Source organism: Oncorhynchus masou, chromosome 9 (genome assembly GCF_036934945.1).
Source record: "Oncorhynchus masou masou isolate Uvic2021 chromosome 9, UVic_Omas_1.1, whole genome shotgun sequence".
NCBI classification, from domain to species: Eukaryota; Metazoa; Chordata; class Actinopteri; order Salmoniformes; family Salmonidae; genus Oncorhynchus; species Oncorhynchus masou.
The window spans coordinates 46,051,011-46,074,168 of NC_088220.1; the positions used below are offsets into that span (position 1 = coordinate 46,051,011).

At 44.4% G+C, this 23,158-nt stretch overlaps 1 protein-coding gene across 3 annotated transcripts in view; it reads left to right on the forward strand.

The window, feature by feature from the left end:
* The window catches only part of rsrc1 (arginine/serine-rich coiled-coil 1), a 189,736-nt gene that overhangs the window by 145,944 nt on the left and 20,634 nt on the right, over positions 1–23,158 (forward strand). For all 3 annotated transcript variants that reach the window (XM_064974137.1, XM_064974138.1, XM_064974136.1), the window contains one exon: positions 16,088–16,150. In XM_064974137.1, coding sequence (XP_064830209.1) covers positions 16,088–16,150 — 63 coding nt within the window. The remainder of the gene's footprint in view (positions 1–16,087; positions 16,151–23,158) is intronic.

Sequence of the window (23,158 nt, forward strand, 5' to 3'; positions counted from 1 at the left end):
TCTAGAACCACCAGGATGATAGTAGTAAGGGAAGCTGCCTAGCAACCATCAAGAGCTTAAGAGCGTAGTGCGTGCCAATGCTGATCTCCGGTGTTAAACGTGTATTGTAAATGTTTATCAGCACAGCATTGTGACAGCATTTTCTAAGCTGCAGAGGGGGTTCTTGCTATTATTTTGTAGGTTTCCTATACCATTATCTTCTGCAGAATGCATTTATTAAACCCCTCTTGTACAGTATATTCAAATCTAGAGTCGTAGGCAGAACTTTACCGCAGTCATGACTAGGTATGTTGGTGGAAGAAAAAAAATATAGGCTTTGTCACCAGAAATACCTTTCATATATAAAGAAAAGTCTGCAAAAAGTTGGTCGGAAAAACATCATGGTTTGAAAGGTGTATAAGACTATATCTGCCCCCCCCCCCATATTGGTCTGTCAATCGGAGGTTTAAGTCACCTATCTGAGAGACTTACGTTAGTCTGTGATTATCCTAATAAATAACAACCTTCTATTCACACCTGCCACAACCCGGGTCCCTGGTGTGTGTACTGTATATTCATACAGGTCTGGTGAGTGTGTTAGCGTCAGCGCCTGTCCAGGGGTGTTAATCCGGACTCCCCCGGAAGAGCCCCCCTGAGATCCCTCTAAGCCACTTCATTTACTTTGATCCAGTTTGGGGTGGCAGTTAAATTTCCCATAATGCTGTTGATCAATGATTTCCTTTCAGCGCTGATGTAATTAGTCCAGTTTAAGCCAGTTTAAGCCACAGTTGGGGCTTTTTGGGGCGTGGGGCTGGAATTTATTATTCAGGAGCTTAAAAGGGGGATCGATAAGGGCTAGCAGTTATGCAGAGGGTAGTGTGTGTGTGTGTGTGTGTGTGTGTGTGAGAGAGAGGTGTGTGTGTGGATGAGTAGGTGTGTGTGTATTTTGGATGTAGAGAGTGGGGTGCAGGTGGTGGACCTGAGCCTCAGGACCTAAACGAAAGAACCGATGGTTCACCCAAAAACTTCTGCTTGACTCTGCCACCCACTTCACTGAATATATCAAATCTAACATCGGTGCAGTTTCCCGTTGATGATTAACAAAAGCAACTACAATAATTTCAGCATAAACAATTCTGTCCATAATGAATTATTCATTAGATTAAAATATAGACGTGTAATTGCCTTATGAGTTGGTTGTTTTATAAATTAAGTTGATTAAACGGAAGCCCTTTAGCAGGCGGACCGGATTGAATTTTTCTGGAATGATTAATATGTACAGTCGGTCATATCTAACATTCTCATTATCACTAAAGTGGTATTACCTCACAATTACAGCAAGTCAACACTCCATTTCATAATGCAATTACAGACAATTCAACAAGTCAGCTGAAAATGAAACCCAGGGTTCCTTGATAATTGTGGCTATTAAACACAGTGTAGGGAAATGAGTGTGCACAATGAGTGCTACTGGTTAAGTGTTAGAGGGTGCTTTATAGGCCTAGTGGCAGCTACTGTGGCTGCTGTATAGATGACGTGTGTTACCAGGTGAAATGGGGACTGAGGTACAGCATTAGGAGGGTACGCCTAAATGTTAGCTCAGTAGAGGTTTACTGGAAGTTTCAAGTTTATTAGAAATGTATGAAGGCATTAGTAGTAAGAGAATGTTGCTGTGTATGCGTAGGTTTTGTAAAAAAAAAAAGAAAACAGTAGCCTACTTGGAAATGAACTGTTGCAAGCATCATGCTCTGATCAACTGAGCCCTTAAAATCACAATGTACATGGAAAGTATGTGTGTTATTTTCCTTGGGTGTTAAAAACATGTCTGACGTTGTTGGCTATGTTAAACAGGAGAAGTCACCAAGAATGATGCTAGTTAATGTCTTCTTCCTCTCGCTCTGTCTACATCCCAAATGGCACCCTATTCCCCACATAGTGCCCTACTATTGACCAGAGCGCTATGGGAATTGCCTCTGTAACCACACCCTTTTCCCAGAATCCTCCTGAAACGTTGTGACCTGAGTTCCACGCTACAATTTTCACACGGTCCACACTCGCATTCAGCCAGGCACACACATACACGCCCGCGCGCACACAGACGCACACCCTCCCCACACACACGCCTAAAAAGTTTCCATATCCCCCTCCAGAGCTAATGTAAGTGGGAAAGAGACTCCAAACCACTCAATTAGAAGAAAAGGGCTTAGATCAAGGGGAGGAGGGAGAGTGTCTGAGTGTGCCTGTAGTTTACAGAGTCATTGTCTCAGCGTGAATTACAGACCAGCTGTCCACCCTGCCCTGGCAGGTCTCCAGAACTATCATTAACATTACCTGGGCCAGGTAACTTTGTCCCTCTGAATGTTTTGAAATCAAGATTTAAAAATGTTCGAGTTTGGGAATGCTTTTCAGAAATGTATAGTAGTAGCCTTTTAACCTTGTTCAGGATAATTCACTGGTTTGCTGCATCATGACAGTAGTTCTCCGCTGGCATCTGTCTTGATTGACCTGTTTTTTAAGTTACTAGCTGATCAAGTCGGGCCAATAAAACGAGGCAGAGAGTAGAGTAGTTTCAAATGGAAAGCCAAACTAAGCCTATATCCAAACAAAACCCTGCAAATTAGACGGGCAGAGGCGGCCATGGCTCGTGCTAGCTACGCCAGCCAAGGCCAAGGAACGCAAAGGCAGCTCCACCAAATAAAATGAAGGGGGTGTTCTTTTAATTGCGTTGAACAAAACAACAGGGGCTAAGTAATGGGTTTTTAAATCGAAGCACATTTGGAGGGAATTGTGTAACGCCCTGTGTGGGTGTGGAGCAGGAAAGCACAGAGACGGCTGGAGTGGGCGGCATTGTGCGGCGAGTACAAAAGGCGAAAAGTTGGCACACGGAGGAGCCTGCCAGAGCTCTGGAATGAAGCACTGCCGCTAATTACCGACACACATTGTGCATTTGGAGGTAAGGCCACAAAGTGGATAAAGATTCATTTCATACCTCATCCGCCTCGCTTGGGAGAGACAGAGGAACAAATTCACTAAATTGAAAAAGCGACTGAGCGGATATGGCAGATCAGAAGGAGTCAAGGCTCTGAGTGTTACTACAATACCTTTGTGGCAAGGCCTCCTTCTATCCCTTCCTTTGTCCCCTCCTTTTCTTTCAATCACCTTGACTTTTCTCTTTTTCTCTCTCTTCCTCACGCTCCAGCTCTCTCCATCGGCCTTTCCTAGAGGCAAGTGGGAGTCGGGGAGAGATGGAGAAGCTGGAGCCTGGCTCCCAGTGCCCAGCGGTGGGGTCTGAGCAGTGGGCCGGTGGGGTGTCTGGTAGTGGAATGACTCCTGTAGGTTGGCCCTCAGCCTGTGGTTGGAAGCTCTCTGTTGGGAGAGGCAGCGTTCAGAGGAGGGTCAAGCTAATCGAGCTGCAGTCTTAGACATAGTCTTTAAATTAACCTATAAGGGACGAGAGAGAAATGTCCTCAAACACTGTGATGCTGAGTGGGATGGCATCAGCTCTTATACAGCACCGGCCAAGAAAGGGAGAGCAGGAGTTGTTAGTGTTTTTATTTCTAGTTTTCAGAAAGAGTTCTAACATCTCTTTTCATGTTTGCTATGTGTCAGTCCAGAGCATCCAAACTTCTGGTCTGCATATTTCTTTTTTTATATATATATATATAGCTTTTTTCTAATTTGACGAGGGTTGGAAAATCATCTGTCATCCACAAAAACCGTGGCAGGCCGGGGTGTTTGTGTGTGTTTTAATTTTGTTTTCCTGTGGAGGAGGCTTGGTGAGTGTATGGCCGCGATTTGGAGATGAAAGACGTAGAATCATCCGATTCCTGCCCTGCCACTGAACCACTCAAATTCCCTGACAAAGCTGTCAAGCCTCATTTTGCCTCTAACTGCCAGAGTAAACTTGGTCTGCCATTTGCAATAAACAAGAGTCGAGGCAAAAAGCACCCATTTCAGCCCATGTCAAACCCCACTGACTTAACCTTTTGAGTGTGTTTGTAAACAAACATTTTTTTTGTATCGCTGCATTTATTCATTATTTACTCCCATTTGTTGCTCAGAAGGAGGAGAGAGATAGAAGTCAACCCAGATGGAGCCGTTTAAAGGCCCATCCGTAGTTTGCAGCAGCCGCACGCAAATTAGATTAGTTCGAAAGTTGTGTACATTTGATCCGATTGTTCTCATGTTTGGCGAACGTGTCAAATCAGCGGGCGCTTTTTAACGAGCTGTAAAACGAGGCTGGTTGTTGCTGTAATGATGGCGAAGGTTCAGACCGGCATTCTCATGTTGTGCCCGTTACACGGTATGGAAACACCCGATACTGCACTGCTGAGGAGCAGCAAGGCGAGACGGGTGCACATCGCATACCGAAATGCAGCCGGCTAAATTGCAAGAGGCGGCACGCACAAATAAATACTTAAAACCTTTTGCGCAATGTGAAATGAATGGCTGTTACATGCTCAAAAACCGGACTGATGTACTAATCATAGTTCGCCAGCTATGACGTTATGTCATTACCTCTGTAAGGTGTTTTGAAAACAAAGGGAGCTCTCCAAGGAGTTTAATTGTTGAGTCTCTCTGAGGGTGATCGTGAGGATAAACAACACAGTGTCTAGTTTGATTTCTGTCCAGCAGTTCCTCCACTGGTCTGAGAGGAGGGAGAAGGCTCTCCTCCCTGTCCGTCCGTCCGTCCATATGTCTGGCTGTTCTTTCATGTGTGGAGACCCCCAGGGGTAGCTGTACCTGAGAACAGCATAAGTCTGCCTGCTGCACGGACACTCCTTGCATCAGCCTGGGTCGTGTTCATTAGGGCACGCAACTGAAAGTTTTGCATTGGAATGCGAAGAGTAGCATCTCTTATTGGACAGGTGCACTTTGTAACCCCCTGTTTCAGTCTGGATTCCTTCTGTTTGGTGCCTAATGAACACAACCCTGGGCTGGGTTGGCTACAGAGAACCAACATGGTTACAGAACATGCTTACTGCCCTAATTATGACATTGTAGATTTTTTTTCTCCAGTCAGTACAGTTTTTTTTTTTGTAACCATATTTTGTAACCATATTAGAAGATCTCCAATATAAGATGTGTTCCTTTTTCTCCCTCTGTATCGTATTGTACCTCACTCCTCCTTCCACCTATATCATCCTCCCATCCCATCTGTGCGCTCTGCGCAGAGGAATGAAAGTGCTCGGCTTGGCCGTAATATTTTTGCCCGGCATGTTAATTTTAAAGTCAAAGGGGCAGCTCCCTTTTCATCATGGCGGAGGCAGTGGGAATATTCAGCGCGCTGCAGATGTTCATGAATAATGTCTACGTCCAAACCCCTGGCGCGGGGGAAAGGAGGGAGGAGGAAAGAGGAAAGGGGGCCGAGGAGGGTGAGTGGGGAGCCGGGGCCAGATGAATTACACGTAGGGGGGATCTGACAGGCGACTCCGAAGCTTTGTGATCATTCCAAAGTTCTAATAATCTCTCTCACCTTCTCCATCTCCCCTGTAATGAAAGAGAATAGGTGATTGCACCTCGGGCTATGTTCCCCGGTTAATGACTCCTCCAAAGGCAGAAATCGGCCAAGGTGGAGAAATGAACTTTGAATGAGCGGCGAATTGGCTCTGACAGTGGGATAGACCGTGACACAGATTCTGTAGCAAAACAGACGTGGGTCTAATTGATTATCAATATTTTAAGCAAAGTGGTGAAAATAAGCATTAAGAGATGAGAAGGGGGTTTGCTTGGGTGCCTTAGAGGGGGGAGGGGGCTCATTTCTACCGCTCTCTCTCTCTCTCTCTCTCTCTCTCTCTCTCTCCCTGGCCGGTCCTCTCTCTGCCCTGCTCTCTCATTATTTTTCTCTTATTGTTTCACTCTTTTTATCTCTCTGTATAAAATAAGAACTATACCTAGATAGCTGTATTTTTCCTTCTCATACCTGATCGGGCAAAACACATCTCTCTCGCTATCGTTAGAAAGCTCTTCTAATGATGTGTTCTGTCTCTCTGCTCCCTTCTCTATTTTAGCCTGTAGTGTTCAGTGGAGCGTCTTGTCCTTGCTGTTTGTAGTCCAGGGGCCACGTCCACATCCTCATCTCTCTCCTTCTCCAGAGGGGGCTTTGGACACACACACAGACACACACACACACAGACACACACACACACACACACACACACACACAGACACACACAGGCCCAGAGGACCACCGAGTCTCCACCTCCTTTGTCCTCCATGTTTGTTATCTGATATCAACAGTCTTGCTGAGCCCTATTGAGACTACACCGGGCCTGGGTCTCCCTCTTTTCTCTTTCTAAGTGGCCGCCCTCCTGATTTGCCTTGTGTCGGCCGGCCGATTAGCGCCCAGAGTTTGCGTTTCATGTGCGGGGGTCCGGCTCAAGCTGCAAGCCTCCCTCTTCTCGCCCACTCAGTCACAATGAGATCCTGCGCTGTCTGTCAGCGCGGAAACCCAGCCTATTATTCTCCATTCATCACATCAGCACTCTCACCACACAGCGAGTCAGGAACACACACCCTGCTAGACACTCTTATACTTCCCAATACACCCACACACCATGCGCGCACACCCTTCCCCACCTATGTGCACAATGACAATATGCATACACACACTCTGATACTCTACCACAGACACACATTCTTAGCGGAAATACACAAGAACACTTAAAGACACCCCATCCTTAAAAATAAACACAGCATGTTAGACATACATTGTGTGCCCCCCACCCCTCCCTCCATCCCTCCTAAATCCCAGCAGTGGACCAGTTCAAAGAGGCAGAGAGCAGCACAGCGGAAGGAGAGGCGAGAGGGAGAGCAGCATAGGGGTAGAGGGGGAGAGAGAGATACACCAAGGGAGCAAGAAAAGGGCAGAGGAGAGTGACGAAGAGACCTGGTCAGGGTGAGGGTGGAGGGATGGAGGGGGAGAGGTGTCATCCAGTGTCCCAGCCCTCGTGAATATTTCACTCTGATATCTGCATTATGTATTTTCTTCATGAAGCCCTTTCAGGACCTTGTCTATATTTTCTAGTGTTTGTCAAGGCACTTCTATGTACTCTGTTTGGCATAGTGGTAGTGAACTCTGGTTGGCTGTTTAGTAAGTGTTTATGTTTTCAACCTCAGGGCTATGTACAAGGTCATCTCACCCTGACCCCAACCTGACTGCGAGAGGCCTGTGATCCTCCATGCCTTTCCCAGAAGCCCCTTTTCTGACTGAAGGTGTTGGCCCCCGTACCCTAAATGGCAGCAGTGAAACTGTGGAATTATGGGAAGCTTCGCTCTTTGGTTTGGGAGAGGAAGGTTGTGGGCCTGCTGTGCTGAACCACACATGCGCGCGCACACACACACACACACAATCTTCACTCTCCTGCACCCACATGAAGTGAGCCCCCTAGCCTTGCTGTGGAAGGTTCTGGCCCCAGGATAGGAGACCAGGACCCTCGCCTCTGTAACCCATGCATGGGGGGGGGGCACGGGGCACGTGTGCCTAGACAACTGGGTGGTCCATGGTGTAGCTGGGTGGGTGAAGACCTGCTGTGGCCCAGGACATTGGCCTCCACCACCCCAGGATCCTCACCCTGGGTGGTCCATGGTGTAGCTGGGTGGGTGAAGACCTGCTGTGGCCCAGGACATTGGCCTCCACCACCCCAGGATCCTCACCTCATCTCTGGGCACAGAGAGCAGCTCCAACAGCCCATAAACAAACAGCAGCATAGTCCACTGGAACTCTTAACTGGTCCTGAATAAAAGCAGGCAAAGCAGAGCCTAAGATGTCTCATGTGGAAAATGAAAACTAGCCTTTACCGTCTCTCTACCAAGCTGTTGACCTTAAACCTCATGATTCATTCTGATTATTAAGTAGAAAATCACCTGTGGTCTCACATAGACATAGTTTGTTTCCTCTCTGACGGAAAATGCGTAAAAAGTTATTTTCTTTTTTTTTCTCATTTGGAAATGTGTTGTCTGATTCCGAGATCGGTGAAAACTGGCTTCTCTGCACCCCTCATATCTCCCCCCCAACTCCCCTCTTACTCGCAGCTTGATTGGCATCTGTTGAAAATCTTGGGTGAAAGAGAGAGCGAACGGCTCCTCCTCATCACCGCAAATGGTTTTGAATTAATTGGATTTCTCATCAGCCTGAAGAACTCTGCTTTTATTTCAAGCCTCCGCAGTGAGACGAGTGTAATTTCTCTGATTGCGCCTCTTCCCCTCCCATAGTCCGACAGTCAGCCTGTGTCCCAAATGGCACCATATTCCCTATATTGTACAAAACTTTTGACCAGGGGCCCATAGGCACCCTATTCTCTATGTAGGGCACTACTGTTAGCAACACCCACCCGTAGCACGCGCTCCAGCAGGTATATTTCACTGGTCATCCCCAAAGACAACACTTCCTTTAGCCGCCTTTCCTTCCAGTTCTCTGCTGCCAATGACTGGAGCGAATTGCAAAAATGAAGCTGGAGAATTACATCTCCCTCACTAACTTTAAGAATCAGCTGTCAGAGCAGCTTACCGATTACTGTTACATGGCCAATCTGTAAATAGCGCACCGAACTACCTCATCCCCATATTATAACTTAACCTTATGCGCTTTTGCTCCCCAGTATCTCTACTTGCACATCATCATCTGCTCATCTATCACTCCAGTGTTAATGCTAAATTATAATTATTTTGCCTCTGGCCTGTTTATTGCTTTACTTCTCTACTCTTCTACATTTGCACACACTGTATATAGATTTTTAACAACAACAAAAAATATTGTGTAATTGACTGTTTATGTGTAACTCTGTTCATGTGTAACTTTTGTTTTTGTCGCACTGCTTTGCTTTATCTTGGCCAGGTGGCAGTTGTAGAGGAGAACCTGTTCTCAACTGGCCTACCTGGTTAAATAAAGGTGAAATACACTGTTGTGCACTAGGGTGATCCATCATCAGGATGGGATAGAACCAGTGTGTAGCCTCGTAATTGAAGCTTTTTCTAAGAAAATATAGCAGGAAACACAGGGAATAAAGCAGCCTCTGAGACGATTGTCAATGAATAATTGATTGAATTGGTAAGATATCTTGTTCTAATTGTTTTGTTTGTTAATATTTTATGGGCCGTCATTACATTCTCTTGATAGTAGATCAGAGGCCAAGGCTGGATGGCAGGCCGTGTAGTTGGTTTGGTGTCTCTGCCCTCCCTTATCAGGGGTGTATTCACTTGGAACCGAACAAAATCAAACAGGACGAAACAGGGAGTGACCTTCCTGAATTTGTACAATTAAAACTCGTGTTTTTTAGTGCAAAACGTTTGTTGTTGTGAAAAATGTTGCTACAGTGTGGACTAATGAATACATCCCAGGTTTTTTGCTCAAACTTTCTATTTACTATAGAAAACATGAAGTCACTGTTTCAGTGTATTTTTGTCCATAATTGTCTGTGTATTATTGTAAATACATTTTTATCATGCTTCTCTACCCACCTATTGTTCAACTGTTCAATTAAATTAAAGCACCAGCCTGATTCCCCTGTTCAAAATTATGCCTTACAAGGTGTACATGAACTGGTTTTAATAGGACTACATGCACTTAAGCCCATCTGCACGTACACACCCACACACAGGCCTCTGGTAATTCTCATCTGTTACTATGGCACACAGTATACTGTGCCACCTAGTGGCAGATAGTGGCAGTGCCCTGGTGAGAAACACTTCACCTCTTGCCCTCATTATTCCTAACTGTAACGCCACATGCATTCTAGTGCTAAAGGAAGCCTAGAGAGGCCGCAAGGGTTCAATTTCATTTAACGGCTGATAATTTTATCCTTTCATCCTATTCACTTAAATCTGTCTCTCCTCTCGTCTCCTGGCCTGTGGACGGCTGGATGGATGGATGGATGGATGTGTGCGCGTGTGTGTGTACGTATGTGTGTCTGCATTGTGCAGGTTGCCTGGCTGTGGCGCACTGTAAAGTGCATTCCTGATTCAATGGGACATTTCTCCAATCGTGCGGTGCTGCTGCTAATATTATGTTTGTCGTTGGGCGTAAGGTTGATTTATCATGCTTCCTCTCCTCCTGACATTCAGATTCACTTTGATTGGCGGGTGGATAACAGGAACCCCCCTTCTACTCTCCATACACACACACATACGCACCCACGAACACAAACACACATTCTGTAAACGCACATACACATATTCACATACCGTACAAACACACTCACCCACATACAGCACATACACACACACACACATACTAGTGATGCGCAGTTTGACTTATAACCCGTAGTTCCCGCGGTTATATCTGCGGGGCGGGCGAGTTTAGGGTCATAAAAATATTGTGTTGAATTAAGTAGAAACGATGCATAAAAAAATTCATAAATGTATAATTATTTTGCAATTCATATCTATAGGCTACGTTGAGGTTTTTCTTTCATAATGTTTTATCTGGTGTTAGTGCCTAAGCTTTAGGGCCAACTGTACGCACGCCAAATACACGCCAAATGCTTTTGAGCAGAAAAAGTTAACTCCGATTCACTGAGGGAAAAAGTACAATGTTTGAGTTTCATTCAATAAGAGAAAAGCTGCGAAATAGAGAGTTGAAAATAAAGAGAAGGGAGGTCCTGAACAGTAGCTTAATGCTTGGGAAAGATGTTGTGTGATGATTGTGAGGTGCTATATAAATTCGACAGTCACAAGACGGGGACTTCATATATGGCACGTCAAGGGAACTGTCCCTAAACGTCTTTGCTGCGAGAGAGAAGCCGAGATGAAAGAACAAACTTTACAGATGTCAGCTAGATTAAAGCTTTCATTCTATCGCTGTATGACATATTTTCAGGTGAGCAAGGGTTTATTTAGTCTTCTAGGGCAGGGGGTGTCACTCATTCCATGGAGGGCTTGGTGTCTGCTGATTTTTCTTTTTTTCTTTCAATTAAGACCTGGGTTATTAGCAATTGCGGGCGAACAAACAGCTGACCCACACATCACTAACACACACACACCTCTACCCACACATCCATCACATGTTGAGGAGTGGGTAATACTCAGAAGCTGACTTTTTTTAGCATCTCTATTTCAGTCAGAACAGTGCTTCTCTACGTTTTTCTATCTCACTGCTTTCCATTTTGGTTTGATACTATTTGCTTACTGTTAGTCTTTGTTGTTCCGCTAAACTTATTGAGCTGTGTCAGTAGACCAGAGGTTCTGTTTGCATTTCCTGGGGGTTCTTCGAGTGGAGTCTGTAGTGTGTAAATGAGCTCTTCCTCCAGGCTACTCCCTCGCACAATCCACTCTATCTATTCCCCTCCGTCCACTCCATTGTTTGCGTTGATTTCCTCCGGTCCCTTCTCTCGTTAACGTCTCTGTGCATCCCAAATGGCACCCTATTCCCTATTTAGTGCACTACTTTTGACCGGGACCCGTAGGAGATCCCACGGGGCTCTGGTCAAAAGTAGTGCACTACATTGTGCACTATCGACGTGGCTTAGCTATTGGGGTTTGGGTGATGTGAATGGGATGTTAGAGGGGGTAATAGAGAGCCCTGTTGAGGGAAAGTGATGGATGATGTTCCCATCTGATTAGTTAGTCAGTGTAGATCAGTCTAAAAACCCTTCCCTCTCCCCCTCCTTTACACCACGACCTCCACCGCCACCGCCATCACTACTAGCAGTAGTAGTATGATGCATCCTAAAAGGCACCCTATTCCCTATGTAGTGCACTACTTTGGGGCCCTGATCAAAATGAGTGCACTACGAAGGGAATAGAGTGTCATTATGATACAGACTTAGTAGTAGTAAAACCCCTGCTTCTGGGTTGAAAGGGGAGCGAGCGCCTGATGGACCAGTGACCTTACGAATGAAAGGGAAATGCAGAGGAGACTAGCGGGGTGTGAGGGGGGCAAGGGTTGTTCCCCCATGGACCGGACTTCTCTAAGGGGGTGGGGGCTGGATGGGGGTAGAGGTGTGTGTGTGAGGCACACAGGCAAGCAGGGAAGCGTAGCCTCCCGTCCCCCTGTCTGTCTGGTTCTCGGTGGGCGCAGTGCTCTAAAGCGGAGCCCCTTTTCCTCACACGGGAGTGTTTGATTTTGATATTCTGGCTTGAGTAATTAATCACAGAGGAGCCGGATGAGTGTTGTTTAGTTTGATTGAGAGGCCTGAGGCTGAAGGGGAGAGAGAAAGAAAGCGAGAGCGCTGGTGCTCAGGGATGGATGGATGTGATGGAGGAGAATAGGTAGAGTTGGGTGTTTTTGGAGTAGGGGGGGGGCGCTATGCCTCTGAGTCATGCTCTAAGGGAGATTTTCTCTGCCAATTTTTTTTTTTTTTTTTTTTTTTCATCTTTATTTAACCAAGTAGGCCACAAGTTCTCATTTGCAACTGCAACCTGGCCAAGATAAAGCAAAGCAGTGAGACAAAAACAACAATGCAGAGTTGCGCATGGGATAAACAAATGTACAGTCAATAACACAATAGAAAAATCTATGTACAGTGTGTGCAAATGTAGTAAGATTAGGGAGGTAAGGCAATAAATAGGCCATGGAGGCAAAATAATTACAATTTAGCATTAACACTGGAGTGATAGATGTGCAGATGATGGTGTGCAAGTAGAGATTCTGGGGTGCAAAAAAAATATGTAACAATATGGGGATGATGTGGTTGGGTGTGCTATTTACAGATGGGCTGTGTACAGGTACAGTGATCAGTCAGCTGCTCTGACAGCTGATGCTTAAAGTTAGTGAGGGAGATATGTCTCCAGAAGCTGGAGTGATTTTTGCAATTCGTTCCAGTCATTGGCAGCAGAGAACTGTAAGGAAAGGTGGCCAAAGCAGGTGTTGGCTTTGGGGATGACCAGTGAACGGTCAAACGGGTGGATGTTGCTATGGTGACCAGTGAGCTGAGATAAGGCGGGGCTTTACCTAGCAAAGACTTATAGATGACCTGGAGCCAGTGGCGACGAATATGTAGCGAGGGCCAGCCGATGAGAGCATACAGGTATCAGTGGTGGCTGGTATATGGGGCTTTGGTGACAAAACAGATGGCACTGTGATAGACTGCATCCAGTTTGCTGAGTAGAGTGTTGGAGGCTATTTTGTAAATGACATCGTCGAGGATCAGAAGGACAGTCAGTTTTACGAGGTTATGATTGGCAGCCTGAGTGAAGGATGCTTTGTTAGGAAATAGGAAGCCGATTCTAGATTTAATCTTGGATTGGAGATGCTTAATGTGAGACTGGAAGGAGAGTTTACAGTCCAACCAGACACCTAGGTATTTGTAGTTGTCCACATATTCTAAGTCAGAACCGTCCAGAGTGGTGATGCTGGTCAGACGGGCGGGTACGGGCACCAATCGGTTTAGTTTTACTAGCATTTTAAAGCAGTTGGAAGCCAAGGAAGGAGTGTTGTATGGCATTGAAGGAGGTTTGTTAACATAGTGTCCATAGAGTGAGTAACCGTATTAATAACGTTAACCTCCAACCTCACACACACAAAACCTATTTTCCTGTGTGTCTGTCTCTAATACGTGCATACAACAAACATGCTTCTCTATCACACACATTGTGCCTTTCTTTTTTTGCCTGTGTCAAATAACACAGGTGTTTGAAGGTTTTCAAGGTATGTGTCTTCCTCGCATAAACCAGAATAAGAACAGACTGATTTGAATCCCCCTCTCATATACCTAGAATCCACTTCCTCTACTTACTACACCGTTAAAAATATGTCATAGCCAACGCTGTTTATTGTTCGCCATAATGAAATGCTTAAGAGAAATTGATGCGCCGAGACACAACATTTGAGTGGGCTGCCACATCTCTCTCAGGCAATTCATCAGCGATGACTCGGTTCCTTCACTCGTGCGATTTCCCCCAATAATGAAGATGTTAGCCGAGATTAAAAAAGATAGTGCCGAGAATGGCAGGGCTATCAATACGGCCTGTAAATTAATTACGTTTCTGTTGCAGTATATCATTTATTTCAAAGCATTAACGTCTCCAAGGGGCCATTGGGCTTTATTGCTATCTTACTAGTTGATGAGTGAGCGGTGTAAAATTGAGTCTGCAATAACATTACACTTAATGAGTTTAAACTTTTCCAAAACAGAGAGGGGAGAGGAGAACACTGTACTCGAGAACTAATTTGAAATGAATGTGGGTGTACTGTGTTTGTTTGTGAGTGCATACAGTATGTTGAAGTAGATCGAACAGGTCTTTGTGTGACTGCATATGGATGGACTAGGAGTGTGTTTGCGCCCGCGTGCTAGTGTGTTTACACACACCGATGCACGCCATAAGTTGTGCCCTCTCCCTGTGACTCCTCGGCTGCCGTTTTTGTTTAGTAATTGCTGTAGACAAAACGGCTGTCACACTAGTGCCACGGCTGCTTAACTCAACAGCCACAGTCTGATGTGACTGACGTTCTGCCTCTTTAGCACAATGACTTAGCTCCAAATGGCTTCTAACTTCCCTAATCCCGCCAAGTTACCACCTCCCTTCCATCACCACTAGCCACGGAGTGAGACAGATAAGAGAGGTGAAAAAAGACTGAAAGTAGTGAGACAGTGAAGAGTGATTTGTCATTTATTTTCTGTTTCTGTTTCCCACCTCCAGCCCTTTACTTGGTTATCTTATCCTTCTGCTTTGCACACTTTCTCCCTGTTTCTGTTTCTCACCCTCCCTTCCTCTCTTCTCTCTCTTTCTCTCTCTTTCTCTCTCTTTCTCTCTTTCTCTCTCGCTCTCTCCCCATCTCTCTTTCTCTCTCTTTCTCTCTCGCTCTCTCCCCATCTCTCTCTCTCCGTCTCTCCAGTATACTGCTCGGGGCGATAGCACAAAATCAAACTGTTTATCAATCTCTCATCTCCGCTCTGCCTCCAGGGGATCCTGCCCCCACAAACAATGAAAGTCGGGCCTCACAACGGAGCCAGATCCTATTTAATTACATCAATAAGGAGAGCTACTGGAAAACATTAGTACAACCTTAATACAAGCTTACCACGCCACTGTTATATAGCCAGCACACTGGTAATGTACACACATAAACAACAGCATACACACGGCCAGATATACGCAATATGAATAGATTATGGGGAATATCTGTCAGCATATAGAGAACAATATTGGCAGTATATCTCTTCGTCTATTAGAGACTCCAGTTCATCGTTGCCTTCCTGACAATTCTGTGATGGGGACTTTGATTAAATTAGGTCATAATAAAACAAAGTGTTGGGGATGGCAGAAGTCTTTCCACTTCATTTACACTTCATTCTGTCTTGGCTGGAAAGAGGGGATGAGAATTGTGGGCTCTGTTGAAATCCAATTGTGATTATATGTGTAATTGCAGCTTGGGGAGCCCCGGGGCCTACAGAGCTATGTAGCGACGCCGGGTCTATGTTTCATTCAAATCATCATCGAGGAACGGAGAGACCAAGAGAGAATAATACAAAAAAATGCCATGCAGGCCCCGCCTACTGCATCCAATCCCGTCCTCCTCCTCTTCTCTGGCAGGATTAGCCGCAGCTCGTTAGCGTGCTAAAATGTAATAATGCAAACATCAGGTGGAATTGGGCCGGCTCCATTATCAGCCTACAAGATGGATGATGTGCATGGGGCGCCACACAAGGGGGCCGGAGGGGCGAGGGGGCTGCAATTTAGATTCAATAAACTAGCAAACCAAGAGGCCCCCCCAGATCTGATTTATCTCTTACTCTACAGCCAGTCACTTTTTCTGAGCTGATTTCCTATTACTACGCTGGGAGAACAATTCATTGGGATAATGCGCAGGCCAAAAGCAGACCCTGGGTGGCCCCTGAGACTGTAAGAAACCAGATCGGGGAGATGGGTTAATAGGTTTAAGAGGAACGATAAGCAATTAAATCTAAGGCCTGAGTTCAGTTATTAAATTCAAGAGTGAGATATTAAACCTAAAGAGTTAGGTGTGTTATTCAACATAAGACTAAGCTAGCTAGGTCTCTATATTAAAAGTTAGAGAGGTTATCGTGTTTATCGGGTTAGGGAACAGAGAAAACACTACAACACTTGATACAAATACACTGCTCAGCGACGTGTGCTGGTTATGTTGTTGCTACAAGAGATCAAGAAATGTGCTATTTTCTCTGCTCATGAGGGTTTCTTTCTCTTCCAGCTAAAACCGATGAGGTGCTGAAAGCCAAGGAGAGGAAGGACGAGGAGGCCAAGAAGTTGGAAGGTGAGCCTGGTCAATGTCATCAGTTTAGTAGTGGAGGTGGTACTATAGAGGTGGGCTGTGTAGCATGATGTATTAGAGTACACATAATCAATGTTCCCTAAAACAAAAATGTGGCACTGAGCAAATTTCAGAACACTGACGCTGTACCCACTGTAAGTTACAGTTTTAACAGTGGCCAAGTAGGTTATTGTGGCTATTTGATCATAATGTAGGCCTACCAGAGTGGCCTACCATTAAAAACAATGGAGAAAATGCACCCCTTACAATTTTAACATGGAAATAGCGGTTCTATCATGCAGCCTACAGTAGCAGCCAATGTGTGGCGTTCAATATAGGCCTACATTTCATGAGACTTAAAAAAAAGTGTTTTTTTTTTAACATACAGGGCTTGACACTAACCTGTTTATACACTTGTACTTCAGACAAGGAGGTGACTGAAAATGTTGTTGTGTTTGATGCAAGAAACCACTTTACAAAAGAAAATGCATTATTATTCCCATCCCATTATTACAGAGAATCAGACTAATTATGCTACCCTCTGCCTATTGGCTACTTAGCATATCCAAGCCTGTTTCAAAATAAAACACTGCCCCTTTAAGACAAAAAAAAGCTCTTTACCTGACTTGCTTTTCAAAGATGTCTAGAACTGTACACGTTTTGTGCTCTTGTAGGAAGCAATCACTCCTATTGCTGACTACAAATTATCTTTAACTGGGCTAATAACTCACTAACTAGCAAAGGATATGAACAAAATGTGCACACGTGGCTACATGCAGCTCTCGCTTTGATCTCAAAACAAGTTCATCTACTCCCAACCACAGCTGTAAACACAGTCCAGTTCAAAGTAAATGGCACAGATCCAAATATGACAATGGTCTATTTGCATACAGGCCTACTGCATCTCTACTTGGTTATGCTGCATATGTCTGTGCAGAGTACGGACTGAGCTCTGCGCAATAGAATCCTACTCCGATGCGTTCAGTCTATAACAAAATCTCTTAACATAGTTTTTGTTCCGGTATGTTGTGTTGAAAGTGGCTAATATTGCGTTGATTTTATCACTATTGCCACAGTAAAGGGATACATTGATAGTGTTAACTAACTAGGAGAAAACTAGAAAGTTTAAGTTCAATCTAGTGCTTCTCTCCGTGGGCTGATATTTCTTCTGCGGGGCAGTCCCTGGGGAACTCTGTGGCACTGCCCGCGCATGCGCGCAGTTTAGAGGGAACATTGCCCATAATGCTCTGTGTAACATCAATACATACTGGGTTTGTGTAGCTGAGTGGTGGTGACAGACGGATGGGCAGGCAGATGGGCAAGCAGACAGACGTGCTGGCGTACAGGCAGAAAGACAAACGGGCTGAACAGTGAGCAATTGGCCAACTTCTTCAGTCTTCACTTACAGTGCCTTCAGAAACTATTCACACCCCTTGACTTTTTCCACATTTTGTTGTTACAAAGTGGGATTAAAACAGATTTCATGTTAATTTTTTTGTCAACGAGCTACACAAAATAGTCTGTCAAATTGGAAGAAAAATCTGAACATTTGTAAAAAATCTAAATAATAATAATAATGAACAGTTTTACACTAATATATCTTGATTAGGAAAGTATTCAACCCCAGTACGTTACAATCACCTTTGGCAGCAATTACAGCTGTGAGTCTTTCCAGGTAAATCTCTAAGAGCTTTCCACACCTGGATTGTGAAACATTTGCCCATTATTATTTTCAAAATTCTTCAAGTCCTGTCAAATTGGTTGTTGATACTTGCTAGACAACCATTTTCAGGTCTTGCCTTATATTTTCAAGCAGATTTAAGTCAAAACTGTAACTTGGCCACTCAGGAACATTCACTGTCTTCTTGGTAAGTAACTCCAGTGTAGATTTGGCCTTGTGTTATAGGTTATTGACCTGCTGAAAGGTGAATTAATCTTCCAGTGTCTGGTGGAAAGCAAACTGAACCAGGTTTTCCTCTAGGAAAACACCATGCTGCCACGTTGTGCTGTCTTATGTCTCTCTTTATGTAGTGTTGTGGTGTCTGTCTTGTTGTGATGTGTGTGTTGTCCTACTGTATGTTTTTATTTTTTAATCCCAGCCCCCGTCCCTGCAGGAGGCCTTTTGCCTTTTGGTAAGCCATCATTGTAAATAAGAATTTGTTCTTAACTGACTTGCCTAATTAAATAAAGGTTTAATAAAATAAATACAAAATCACCCGGCGAGTGAACACGCTTTTTTAGATCAGTTCAGATCAGAGCGTCGCAGGTGCACATTTGTTGTTATTCTTTGCTAGTTAGCAAGTTATTAGCCCAGTTATAGATAAGTATAGTACCGCAATGGGTAGTTACTGCTTCCTACAAGAGCACAAAACGTGTAGGCTACATTTCAATTAGTCTTTGAAAAAAACAGTCAGGTATAAAGCTTATTTCTATTTCGAGACAGGCTTGAATATGCAAATAAGCCAATAGGCAGAGGGGTCGCCTACATCGTCTAAGTCTCTGTATGGTAATAATGATACATTTTATTTTGTAAAGTGGTTTCTTGCATCATACAACACAATGCAATTTACACTCACCTATTTGGCCCATGGTGTTACAGACCAAGTATAAAATCATTAATTCATGTCAAGCCCTTCATAATGTAAAAACATTTTTAAAAGTTGAATACAATGTAGGCTTGCAATGAACACCTCATATAAGCAACTGGAGGATATATCATAGAAATCAAAAGCTATTTCCATTTGAAAATGTTATGGGATTTGCTCCATTGGTTTTGTTGGTAGGCTTCCATTATGCTCAAATAGCCACACAAGCCTTTTGTGTACTGTCTAAAACTGTAAGGGTACAACCTCAGTGATCACTATAAATGCGCTGGGAGTTGCACAGAATTTGCACAAAATTCTTGCAAGGTTCAGGTTTCCGCTCACTATACCAAACATTTGCTCAGTGCACCCAGAGAATTTGAGGGAACATTGCCCATAACATGATGCAACCACCACTATGCTTGAAAATGTGGAGAGTGGGAATGAGTAATATGTTTGTGGCAAATCCAATACAACACTTTGTATTCAGGACAAAAAGGGAATTAATGCCTTGTTGAAAATAAGATGCATTTAAAAATATATATTTGTCACAGCATATAGCATGAGCTGTTGACAGCTGAAATATACATACAATAACATACATTAGTAGATATGGATAGTAGAAAAGTGCTAGGTTGCACAGGCAGTACATTTGTCGTTTCAGCCTGTACCTCCCTCCTCGATTCCTCCCGTTCTTACACACAGTGTGAGTACTGCTGCAAGGGGGTCCGCTGCCAAATCTCATTATATATACTGTGTATATACAGTACCAGTCAAACATTTGGACACGCCTACTCATTCCAGGGTTTCTCTTTATTTTTACTATTTTCTACATGGTAGGATAATAGTGGACATAAAAACTATGAAATAACATGTATGGAATCATGTAGCAACCAAAACAGTGTAAAACAAATAAACATTTATTTTATATTTTATATTCTTCAAAGTAGCCACCCTTTGTCTAGATGACAGCTTTGCACAGTCTTGGCATTCTCTCAACCAGCTTCATGAGATAGTCACCTGAAATGCATTTCAATTAACAGGTGTGCCTTGTTAAAAGCTAATTTGTGGAATTTCTGTCCTTAATGTGTTTGAGCCAATCAGTTGTGTTGTGACAAAGTACGGGTGGTATACAGAAGACAGCCTTATTTGGTAAAATACCAAGTCCATATAATGGCAAGAACAGCTTAAATAAGCAAGGAGAAATGACAGTCCATCAATACTTTTAAGACATGAAGGTCAGTCAATATGGAACATTTCTTCAATCTTTGAAAGTTTCTTCAAGTGCAGTTGCAAAAACTATCAAGCACTATGAAGAAACTGGCTATCATGAGAACTGCCACAGGAAAGGAAGACCCAGAGTTACCTCTGCTGCAGAAGATAAGTTCATTACAGTTAACTGCAACTCAGATTGCAGCACAAATAAATGCTTCACAGAGTTCGCTTCACAGACACATCTCAACATCAACTGTTCAGAAGAGACTGCGTGAATCAGGCCTTCATGGTCAATGGTCATTCATGGTTCCCTGATGAATTTTCTATCACAGAAGGGGTCCCCGGCCCCACATAGTTTGAGAACCCCTGACATAGGGAATAAGGTGCCATTTGGGAAGCAGAAAGCATTTCAACAGACATTTTCAAGTAAAGTCAGGAGAAATTTGTTATGGAGCATCAAAACGTGCTAGCGGTAAAACAAAACAAAAAGGCTTCACATGGGATAATGAAATTAAGTCAGTCCTGTCCTGGTGTTGGCCTGAAATGAATGACAAAATGTCAGGGTGCAGGTGGTGATGGCTTTGTGTATGTGCGTGTTTGTGCTTCCATCCGTGTACGTGTGCGGACGTAGCTAGAATTGAATTAATTCGATTTCGTACATAACTACCTATACAATGTCTTTCAGAAACAAGGCATTTCATGGCTTTACACCACACACACATACTGAAAACTTCCAGATTGCTGAAGACGTTCAGTGTTATTATTGTCGAGTTGTCATGTACCACATGTTACTAGTGTCTTTACTTGGTTATGTGTTGCACCACATCCATGCTGGAGAGTAATTCAAGGGGTTTGGTAACAGAGTGGGAAACTGTGCATGACCTTTAAAGTTTGGTGACCTTTTAGCCAAATGAAAGCCCGCCCATCAGAAATTAATTAGCCCTGCAAACCTACTTTGGTCTTTCCTCCGTTGGCAGCGAGGACATACATTAAATCGCTCTCTCTGTTTCGCTCATTTTTTGGTCTGTCATTTTCTCATTCTATTTTTCATTTCTCTTGCTGCGCCGTCCCTCTCCTCCCTCTCCTTCCCCATCTCTCCCTCTCTCAGTGGAGACATTGGCAAAGTGTTGAGTAAGTGTGTGGCTCTAGGCTACGGTGCCGAGCTCCCAGTCAAGTAGGTTCCTTAAGCAGAGTTCACGCTGTAATCTCGCCTTTTTTCGAATCAATTGACTCCTTCCCCCACCCCCCAGCTCAAAGCCACTTCATTCCTCTCTCAAACTGTTCCTTTTTTATTAAGTAACGCGCTGTGCCCACATAGCGCTGCGAGGCTTTGTTTTTTTATTTATTCCTGGTCCTCTTTGGGAGAGCGGACCGAAATAGTCGGGTGCAAAAACAGCTCATCAAAACGCCTCCGCCAACCCAACAGCTGCTTTGGCTCTGACCGCGAAGACCGAGAGCTGGCGTCACATGGTAGGCCCCGCCCACTGGCGTCCGGCACCCAGCTCAGCTTCTCAATGACCAACTGAATGGAAGAGGTGGGCCTAGCGCTTATTAAATGCTGTGTCACCGGGGTCTTCCATGCATTCCCGCAGGAGCTCCTACAGATCAGCCCCGACAAGAACGTTACTGCTTGAACGGTTAAGAAGAGCAAAATGAAACCAAACGAGATGACGAGAACAGCCACCTACACTACACAAATAGATTTACAAGTCCGACAGTAGTGGTACTAATCGAAACCGTTCTTGATTCATGTGGATGCTGTGATATGCACACTATTATTATACCGCAGTACACACTGACTGCCCCTGAGCAAAGTGGGTTTTATCAAGAGGGCATCCAGATCAATACTTAACAAAGCATTCTCAACTTGAAAGGGCTGTTATTTTTGTGTCTCTTGTCTGTTTAAGGGCAAATAGTAGAGTTGGAAGATGTAACTTTGGAAGAGACAACCACTAGCTATGTACTCTACATGGCCAAAAGTATGTGGAACCAGCTCGTTGAACATCTCATTCCAAATTCATGGGCATTGATGTGGAGTTTGTCCCCCGTTTGCTGCTATTAACGTCCTCCACTCTTCTGGGAAGGCTTTCCACTAGAAGTTGGAACATTGTTGCGGGGACTTGCTTCCATTCAGCCACAAAAGCATTAGTGAGGTTGTGCACTGATGTTGGGTGATTAGGCCTGGCTCTCAGTCGACGTTCCAATTCATCCCAAAGGTGTTCGATGGGGTTTAGATCAGGGCTCTGTGCAGGCCGGTCAAGTTATTCCACACCGATTTCGACAAATCATTTCTGTATGGACCTTGCTTTGTGCACAAGGTCATTTTCGTTCTGAAACAGGAAAGGGCCTTCCCCAAACCGTTGCCACAAAGTTGGAAGCACAGAATTGTCTAGAATGTCATTATGCTGTAGAATTAAGATTTCCCTTCACTGGAACTAAGGGGTTTAGCTCAATCCATAAAAAACATCCCCAGACCATTAGTCCTCCTCCACCAAACTTTACAGTTGGCACTGTGCACCGGGGCAGGTAGCGTTCTCCTGGCATCCGCCAAACCCAGATTTGTCTGTCAGACTGCCAAATGGTGAAGCATGATTCATCACTCCAGAGAACGCATTTCCACTGCTCCAGTGTCCAATGGGGGCGAGCTTTACACGACTCCAGCTGACGCTTGGCATTGCACATGGTGATCTTAGTTTCTGCCATTCAAACCCATTTCATAAAGCTCCCAACGTACAGTTCTTGTGCTGATGTTGCTTCAAAAGACAGTTTGGAACTCGGTTGTGAGTGTTGCAATCAAGGACAGGCGATTTTTGCACGATACGCGCTTCAGCACTCGGCGGTCCCGTTGTGTGAGCTTGTGTGTCCAACCACTTTGTGCCTGAGCCGTTGTTGCTCCTAGACGTTTCCACTTCAGAATAACAGCACTTACAGTTGACCGGGGCAGCTCTAGCAGGGCTGACATTTGATGAACTGACTTGTTGGAAAGGTGACAACCTATGATGGTGGCACGTTGAAAGTCACTGAGCTTTTCAGTACAGTCCATTCTACAGACAATGTTTGTCTATGGAGATTGCATGGCTATGTGCTCGATTGTATACACCTGTCAGCAACGGGTGTGGCTGAAATAGCAGAATCCACTCATTTTAAGGCGTGTCCACATACTTTTGGCCATGCAGTATATGTCTGCTGTATGTATTGCTGCCCTGACTTTTGG